The sequence below is a fragment of the Sinohyriopsis cumingii genome, chromosome 12 (assembly GCF_028554795.1).
Source record: "Sinohyriopsis cumingii isolate HCF-2022 chromosome 12, ASM2855479v2, whole genome shotgun sequence".
Lineage (NCBI taxonomy): Eukaryota > Metazoa > Mollusca > Bivalvia > Unionida > Unionidae > Sinohyriopsis > Sinohyriopsis cumingii.
In genome coordinates this window covers 30,071,411-30,081,782 of record NC_142972.1, presented here as the reverse complement: position 1 = coordinate 30,081,782, position 10,372 = coordinate 30,071,411, and the positions used below count along the sequence as shown (strand labels likewise).

General features: G+C 35.6%; 1 protein-coding gene across 3 annotated transcripts in view; it reads right to left on the bottom strand.

The window, feature by feature from the left end:
- Positions 1-9,836: 9,836 nt before the first annotated feature.
- The window catches only part of LOC149786177 (uncharacterized), a 49,654-nt gene continuing 49,118 nt past the window's right edge, over positions 9,837-10,372 (bottom strand). For all 3 annotated transcript variants that reach the window (XM_089976532.1, XM_089976533.1, XM_089976534.1), the window contains one exon: positions 9,837-9,965. In XM_089976532.1, the coding sequence (XP_089832658.1) occupies positions 9,850-9,965 (116 nt within the window). In that variant the 3' untranslated portion in view covers positions 9,837-9,849. The remainder of the gene's footprint in view (positions 9,966-10,372) is intronic.

Below are 10,372 nucleotides of genomic sequence, written 5' to 3'. Positions count from 1 at the left end.
CCCCGTTGGAATTTCATCACAAAACAACGAATAAATGAAGTCCTTGATTAACATTTCAGTATATTTACCATCATTCTCCGATTTTACTTTTATCTTATAACCATCCGGAATTCTAATCCCAAACGAAGATTTAGTTTTAAGATTAGTCACCACTCCAAGCATATTTCCTGCATAAAAGTTGTACTTCTGATGAATGTAAAATATCTCCTGCTCACTAACCGTTGTTTCAAGTTCACTAAGCATAATTCTGCTAATGTTCTAATAATTGCAATTTTATTTCTCTAATTAATATTTTCGTATCGTACTATTAGAGAAATGTAAAAGAGTAGATATAGCGATGTTGAATCTTGCCGATATAGCAAAGAAAATTCTATTCTCGACGGAATGATATCAACTTAGAAAAATTGCAACCGCATTTGCTGGGTTTGATAACAGTTGGCGATTTTATAAGTGTTTACTAGCAAATTTCTCTGCCAAAAAGTTATATCATCTGCTTCTGCCAACAATTAAATCCAAACTTGCCACGCACAAGGGTCTAAAGATTATAGTTCAGTTTTTTATTAAGCTTTCTAAGCTAAATATATCTCTGGAATCCCAACAGCAAGCCAATGATATGATTATCCTTCAAGCTGCTCAGCAACGTGAGGAATTTTTCGATCCTTATATTACATCAAAATCTAGTCGAATTCTAACAGGGACAGATTTAATATCGTTGTCAGATAATGTATTTCAGGAGATATGGAAGAAAATCGATGAGTACACTGCATCTGGTTCTGGTTGGAAATTTGATGAAATAACAGAAAGAGTTTCACACTATGAATTATAATCCACTGCGAGGTAACTCGTATGTCGAATTGCCAATTAAAATATAAAAAATTCGAAATGTTGTATTAATGTCAAATATTATGGCGATAAAAAATGTTTCCAACTGGCAGTATTATCAGCGTTATTTCCTGCACGAGATCATCCATATCGAGTATCGAATAAATTTGTCATGTTAACAATCTAAACTTTAGCGGGATTGTCTTTCCTGTTTCTGAATATCAAATTCCAAACTTCGAAAAGCAAAATAAACAGCTGTTGCCTGCAGGTGTTAATGTATCTGGTGGTGATGATTAACAAAAGATATATCCAAGATACATGAACAATCGAACATCACAAACAACAGTCAATTTATTGTTTTATCAAAATCATTACGTGTGAGTGAAAACTTTAACGGGCTGGTCGGAGGTCAATATAACAAGCATAAGGAAAAAGGCCTGGTGAGACAAAAAGATATTTCAATTTACAAATTACAGCAATAAGATGAACGTGCCTTTTATAATATATGCAGATTTCGAGTCTATTTTACTTCCAGTGCATGGAGCAGAAAAATAACCCTGATAAATCATCGATATGAAAAATACAAGAGTATATTTCTTGCGGAGTAGAGTATAAAGTCGTTTGTGCTGTTGATAGATCTTTATCAAAACCAATAAATATTTATAGAGGTAAAGATCCTGCTGTCTGGTTGATAAGAAACCGTATCAGCGAAATTGATCTCATCATGATGTTACTCACTAAGACAAAAAAAATGAAACCTCTAACAGTAAAACAGGAAGCTTAATTTAATACAGCAGAAATATGTCATATTTGTGAGGGGGCGCTTTTGCCTCAAGATCGTGTAAAAGATCACTGTCATATTATTGGAAAGTATCGAGGTCCATCACATGATAAATGTAATTTAAAATATACCACACCGGACTACGTTCCTTTTGTCTTTCACAGGGTAATCTGACGGGGTAATCATGCTGACGTCCTAATACAAAATAGGGTTTTGGCTGAGAAACCCCATTACATCACACTACTCATGGGGAAGATTTTCGGTATTGACCTGGTGCGATATGATACGTATGGTCGATTCCGATCGCGTCTGAACAGGGACATTTTGTATCCTCCAAACTGTTATTCATTATGGCACTGTCATGTCTAGAGTGAGCTCCGAGAGTGCATGTACACTGATATTGGGTCGGCTTGCGAGATATGTTGATCAACCTAAGCGGGCCAATAATTCAACATTAAAGGTTTTGTTATTGACCTCGCGCAGTTAGATTTCGATGACAGAGTCCGATAGTAACGTATCAAGACCATCGTATCCTCAATAACTGCGTCAAATAACCTTATGTTGGATCGGTGATGGAATATGAAAACTACAAAGCCAGCCCATACTTGCACCGTGCAGGACGGCATCTGCTACGTTTACTGACGTGGGCTTTGCTATTAACATGGCCGCTATCTCACTACGATGCTCTCCGAGTCAGCCACTGTACTCGACAGCGATGATAATTGAACACCAGTTGTTTTTGTAGATGAGCATGTCGATAAGTGTTGTAAGTCTGGACCAAGCTGTTGACGAAGAAGGAGAAGAACAACTTTGTGGCAACAAGCGAAAGACTTTTTCGAGTCCACTATTGTCATAGTGAATTCTAGCACAGAAGATGGGGCTTGTGAGCATACTTTGTTATCTGTAGGTGAACGGAGTGACGCTGCTGACGCCTCCTGTTTAGTCTGAGATGAAGCTAGAGAACATTATCCAAGGAGGTGGCAAACCATGCTCGCAGAACGCCCTGATTGGGATATTTATTACTGACTGTATTCTCTCTGGAAAGTTGTAATCCAGTTTAATATTTAATTTATGGTGTCATGTCCAGTTTATAAAGTAGTATCAAAAGCGTTATTGAAGTCAAGACGTATTATAACAGATTAATGGCCGTGTGGAAGGTTTCTTGCTAATTCTCCAACAAATTATATATACTGACCTTAATTTTTCACGAAATCCATGCTTTAAGAAAAATACAGTAAATTATGCTTCCTTAACTCATTCGGCCTCAGAGATTTTTGTCGTTTTCGCCTGAAATGTGGGTAGGAAAGACATTTGGAGGGCTATTTCAGAATACATCGTAATACATCGGCTTTCAACAGATTTTCCATGAGATTAATGCCTAGTTGTATAAGAAACATCATTATCCATTGGTTATTTTGCTTGCGCATGAAAAAAAGGGTAAAAGTTGGATATTTTTTTTTTTTTTTTTGTTTTTTTTTTTGCTTAATGAACCCATCATTTTTGTATGGAGACCGCTCTTTATTCCAAATGCCCACCTTATCCTAGTTTTTGCAAAGGATCACCTGTCTCTGTGCAGTTCAGACCGGTCTGCCTGAGACCAAAAGGTCTAAAATCCGGATACAAAATCGCATTCCGACCACGAGCGAATTTTGGATGAAAAAAAAAACCGGGTCCAATTTTGTAGTGCAACTAGAACTTCCAGATTATCTGGTATCATTTTAGAGATATATCTGTCTGCTTTTTGTAATACCACCCACTTTGGTGTATCTTCAATGACCTTGATGCTGCAGAGCTCGGAAATAGGGTACAACCTCATCACGCCTACAGACGGGATCGGGGCCGAATCGGTTAAATGCTTTGTTAATTTATTCGTTAGATATAACTACATTATCCAAATCTTCACATAAAATGCATATGAGTCAAATAGGTATGTAGTTTGATGTATCACTTTCATTACTTTTTATCGTTATTAAGTTAGCAAAACACATTTGTTCTAAACCAATTTGTAGGAATTTGAGTTAAGTTAAGGATTTGTGGTAGATAATCCTTAGAATATATAATATTTCATCATGAAGTAACTTTGCTCATGAAGAGTGTAATTGGTGTGAAGGCTGATAGAAACGTTTTGTTCAAAAGTTCTATTTTTTCTGATTTTCTGTTATGTAATTTTCACTTTGTGCCTTTTTTTCAGAGGAACAACAAAATGAGAGTACTGGCCAGCATTATTTATGAGAAAAATAAGTTTCTTTACTGGAAATTTTAATATTTTTCTCCTTAATGAAAGCTTCTCCACTGGAAATTTTTGTATTTTTTCTCCTGAAAGGATGTTTTGATATTAGTTCTTTAAAAAATAACTATTTGAAGTGGATGTTCTTTGTCCATATCATTACCCTCATCTGATACGAGTTAACAACCTGTATGATTTTAGGCCTAAAACTGTTGGCAATAAGCATATCAATAATGGGCCAACGAACAATGTGTATACGAGACAACAGTCTAGGTATACATTTTATGTTTGTAATGAACGAGTTAAAACATCGGGCGGAATAACTTAAAAGAACAGCAACTAAATATAGCCTGTCAATGATATGTCCGGAGGAGAAAGAGATGCTGAGGGTCGTTATCCTAATCTTGTAAGAAAAGCAAATTTACAGTCCACAGACGGGGTTTGGGAAGAAAAGACACCACCACCACCCCAATCCGGGCCTGCAACAAAAGACAACATATTAATACTTAGGTATCAGTCAAAGATGGTTTCTTTACACGAATAGTTTGTTCTAGTTACCTCGAGGATTTCAATTATTTAAAGAAAATTAATTTCTCAAAGTGTCGTAGACACTAACTAAACAAACTCGTGCACAAAAGCGGAATTTCGGAGCGTGAACATAACGACAATATTAACGTTAGGAAATGCATGACAATTTCATCCTCACCATTTATCAAAACTAGCCATTCATGGATTTAATGGAAAGTCCAAAGCTAGCCATATACGGATTTAAGTGAAAATCCAAAGCTAGCCATAATGGATTTAACAGAGGGTCCAATCTAGTGGTGATGAATTTAAAGGAAAGTCCAAAGCTAGCCAGTGATCGCTCTCTCTCCCTCTCTCTCTCTCTCTCTCTCATATATATATATATATATATATATATATATATATATATATATATATATATATATATATATATATATATATATATATATTAATGCAGGGAATCACGCGGCACAGGGCGAAAGGAACAGCCACTTGACATATGAACTTCACACTTAAATTGAAGGAAATTTGTATTCAAGATCAAGGTCGCAAAAATGTATTAGTGGCTGTGCAGCCTCAACTTCAGGCCTCATTCAAAACGTTTCCTAACTGTGTGAATTCGATGTACTTTATTACGTCCTGGTTATTGTCGAACTCGCTTTGGAGGACAGCTATCTCTTTATCCGTTTGCGCGTCCGACCGTACGTAAGACTAAAGACTTGATTAATCTCAATGTCAGAGGGTTTGAACATTCCTTTTAATTTTAACAAAATGTATTGCACCCTCTTTGGATTTCGAGTATCGGTTCAGTATGCATTTACCGCTATCAAACTATGTAAATACCGTCATTATCGAAGCTCTGGAGGGCTAGACGTACATCCCCTCATATATACATATCTTAATAATTAAATTCAATTGAGAAGTCTAGAAGAATCAAGCGCGTCGACCATGATAGAGTGTAAAACATTAAAATCATCGGACTATGACAATGACTATCTGGATTATATTGTTTTGTTCTTGTATTTGTTTTCTATTTAAAGCAATCAAAGACCGCAATGCTCTTCTTGTCTTGACTGCAAACAGATTGTTATATAAGGCACGATTTGAGTTTTAACTGATTAATCGATTTAGATGAAATATTCAATCGTCACTTTGGTTTTGTCACACGGATGGAATGAAATAAATCAATATGTGGGAATAAGAAAAAAATAATTTTATTGAGCAAAGATGATATTTATAACTTACTGCATTTGTATGGGAAAATATGAACAAGTTTTTTCGGATTAATACTGCATGACCTGTGGGAATGGAGTATTTATATGAGAAAACTACTTTATATTTTCCCATACAAATGCAGTAATATTTTTGTTATATACTCATTTTCTTATTCTACCTAAGGCTTAATAATAAAAAATACACTACAAGAAACAAAGTAATTTAATCTATGCTGTATTCGAAAATATAAACACAATCATAGATTCGTCAATACACAATAGCAATATTAATGCGTGCATAGCACTGCCCAGTGACCTTTGAATACAGTCTCGAGCTCGACATCAGTTTAAAAAAAAAAGAGAATTGTCGTTTTGGTCTACGTACAATTGATATTTAGAGTCAACAGGCCCGGCCCTAGGATGTGCGGGGCCCAAGGAAGCAAGCGATGAGCAGGGCCCCAATCAAAAAGTCTGTTCAATCTCACCACAATGATAAAAAGTGTATAGCCAGCAGCGCGGGGCCCCTGAAAGCGCAGGGCCCAGGGCGGTTGCCTCGTTCGCGTTGGCCTAGGGCCGGGCCTGAGAGTCAAATTGTAAATGAATATGCATTGCAACAGCTTTTCCAGTTCGTCTGAAATTAACAGATTGTTTTTTCTCGATTATGTTGGAAAACTATGAAGTCTTTCAATTGAAATGATCAAAAAACACGCAGTGGAATATCACATTTATTTCATTTTGATGCTGTAAGGTGAAAGTTACTGCACTTGGAATGTAGTCGAAATTACAGTACAATTTCGAAATGTGTATTCAAGGATTAGAACCTTGACATCGCTCATCTAATTCTGATGTGCAGAGCTAAGAAAGTACATTTTGAGAAAATTCAAGACGCCAAAATATAAGCACATTTTTTTTATAATTCTTCTTACCAGGTAAAGAAGACATGTTTATGCCTTTTCACTTCCATGCTATTTGTACTAACCCCAGCTATGTTATCACCTAGAAGGCATCTATCGCTAGCCTAAATCCGAAACATCGTATCAACAGAGTTAACTCAGAAAATTGCAAAGTAGCTGGTATGTGACAGTCCTTTAAGCCAGCAGAAATAAGAATTCTTCGTTATTTTGGCTTAATGACTCTGAGGCCCTTACTTTTCTACTAAATCCTTCAGTTACAATTTTTCCCCATGACTCTAGTACTTTCACTTATAAAACAGTAAGTCTCTGATAGATATAATATAGCCTTTGCCCTCAGTATGCTTTTCTATGCTATTTTTATATGCCCCAGAGAGCACTGTTCATAGTTTGAACAATCCCGTTAACGAAAAATTACGAACATTTCTCCTAAGTAACTGTTTAAATACTCAGAATGGTATTTCAATACTGCGTCTCTCATGTTTGTTGTGGACATTGCGAATATCACGTTCATTCATTTGCTTGTTTGAAAGTTTCATTTGTGACTCAGTAAACTGAACCACATGATTCACTTTATCATCTCTACTTTCAAATAAACGAATGAGCTGTTTTAGTTCTCTACCCACAAACAAATCTAATAAACTAAAACCTAAATCATCTGCTACATGAGTGTATATGGTTTGTTTACAAAATAGTTCCTAATATAATATAGTATACTATTTTTAGATACATGTGTCGTGTACGTGTGTGCAATAATCAGGGTGTTCAGTATACTAAAATAATGCAAGAGTCTGACAATATAAAATTAACAGAGAAAAAGGAGTATAGAATAATAAGCGATATGTATAAATTCCAGCTTCATGTCCGTCACTGAATAAAGGAAAAGTCTATCACAATTTTCAATCTATTATATGATATCAAATAACTATATACAGAAAATATAAATGAAGTTCAGATACACTATTGCTCATGAAAATATTTTATATCAAACTATTTTTAATTGCAGCGAGTATACCGTGTGTTTGTTACATCCATATTGCAGAGGACAGTATATGAATGGCAATAAAAACATTAGCGGTTGTATGCATCAAAGTTAAGAAAGTTGTTAGAGTTTAAAATTAAAATAAAAAACACTACACTCAACCGCGAGTTTCGGTTACTGTTAAATCGACTGTGCCTGTTTTGCCAACTAGGACTTGAACATTTGTGATGATCCCCGAGTTAAAGTATAAAAAGATGATGTTGTGATCGCTAGAACTGTGACAATAGATCAATCATGTGATCGCTAGAACTGTGACAATAGATAAATCATGTGATCGCTACAACTGTGAAAATAGATCATGTGATCGTTAGATCTGTGACAATATATCAATCATGTGATCGCTTGAACTATGACAACAATTACATTGTGTGATCGCTAGATCTGTAACAATATATAAATCATGTGATCACTAGATCTGTAACAATAGATAAATCATGTGATCGCTAGATCTGTAACAATAGATAAATCATGTGATCGCTAGATCTGTAACAATAGATAAATCATGTGATCGCTAGATCTGTAACAATAGATAAATCATGTGATCGCTAGAGCTGTAACAATAGATAAATCATGTGATCGATAGAGCTGTAACAATAGATAAATCATGTGATCGCTAGATCTGTAACAATAGATAAATCATGTGATCGATAGAGCTGTAACAATAGATAAATCATGTGATCGATAGAGCTGTAACAATAGATAAATCATGTGATTGCTAGAGCTGTAACAATAGATAAATCATGTGATCGCTAGATCTGTGGCAATATATAAATCATGTGAATGCAACAATTTTGATAACATATACATCATGTGATTGATAGAACTATAACAATAGATAAATCATCTCTTACAAAGGCAGAACATTAAAACATCAGTTCCTTTTTTAGCTTCAGCATCATGAATGCCTGACTATCATGTGTTTGATATGTTAGGCATGGAAGTTATATAACCACAGCTGTGTAGTACATGTAGCCATTGTAAAGCACAAACCAATTTTGAGACATGTCTCTAATGGTGACCGATATTTTATTTCGCAGAAATGCAAACAAAGTAATTCCTTCTGGTGTAAAGATTATTTAAACGATATCGCATACAGACTATATGTAATAAATAAAATGCAGCATGTACTTTCCTTTTAAGACCTTGATGATGTGGTGTGCTCTGATACCATATCATGATAAAACATAAAAATTCACACATGCGGATTACGCTGGCAGGAACCCTATACATCAGGCATGCGCATCCTACGACCCACATGCCCGCGACCTGGTTTTATCCGCTTATTTGCATCATTACTTTTGGCTTTACAAAATAAAAAGCTTTTCAGGCCAGCGTCTTAGAGGAAGTTGCACATGTCTGCTTTGCACTTTGACAGGTTATCTCAAGACATGAATACCGGAATAGTATACACCCTCCGTGTGGTCAATATTATTAATATACATTTTATTATGTACAACTCACTTTCATTGGTCATATAGTTGACCTTTTGAATCCAGAATCAACAGGTGTCGTCCTCGTCTTAAACGTAAGCAATCCACAAAAATTAGTAAAAGACATATAACTCAAGTGATTTTGCGGAACCCACATTACTTCTTTCATTTTATTGGCCATGATCATTCAACTTCTGAACCCCGAACCTATAAATCGATGCGATTTTTATTTCAGATTTAAACCATCCGCAGAATTTGGTAATGGTTTCTGGCATATGACTTAAGTTATTTTGTTCAAATCTTTTATTCTTCTTGGAGTCCTTCTGACCATGACCTTTAACCCTGTCTCTAATGCAAGCCATCTACATAGTGGCCTCAATACACGTGGTACAGAACTAACGTAGGTTTTGTCGAAATTTTATTTCCTTTTTCTATGGTCTGGAAACTTATGTTTTTATTAGAGTAACTGTGACCTTAATATTTGACCTTTGATCACAAAATCAATAGATATCTTTCTTACCTTAATTGCAAGCTACTCACAAGGTTTGGTCAAGAAAATTACTAATCAAGTCATTTTGTAGAAATCGTTTTCCTTATTTCAGTCCTGGACATAAACCTTTGAGACTAACATCAGCAGATTTCTTCCTTGCCCCAAAACGCAAACCCTTTACAACATTTAATAACAGCAGATGGTAAGGAAATCTAGTTTTTATTGTGCGGAATCCAAATTGGGAACAGAAATACGGACAAACAGATGGTCGGAAAACATTATAACGTGATACTCTTCGTCTGGTGGTATTCACATCATTAATTTCCAATTTCGTCAATGGTTATTTCTTTGTAAATAGTTAAGGAACAGGATGGATAAATTGTCTTGAATCTTTGGTCTTCACCAAGCTATATTCTCCCTAACACCTCCGTTCCTGCAATTGTGAATTGCCCTTCCATGACGTTAGAAGGAACCGACCGCTTTTGATTGGGTTGCTGTCCGCCCACGTACACGTTGATGTTACCTATAAAACATAAGAATCGGTTAGTACACTTAATACCTGGACAATGGAGCACTTAAAAGCAATTTTTATAGCGAAAAGTTTCATACATGTTGTATCTCTTAGGAATAACATAATGTGTCGCTAACAAAAGTTTCAGAATTACGTAAATAATAGAATCAGACATTGAAGAATTAGACTGTTTGCATTCCCAAATATTCTAATGTATATCGGGATATTTAGTGAGTGTGCAGGAATCTGACCAAGTGGCCGCGAGAATGTGCAAATAAAGGTTTTAAGTACGAACAGCTTTGGTCAGGTGGATCATAGACCTTTCGTATTCATGTATGTTCAAGTGATAACCGCTCCATACCTCAACTAAGAATACTGGCTACACTAAAATTGGGACAGAAAGCCAGTCTAGTTTGAAT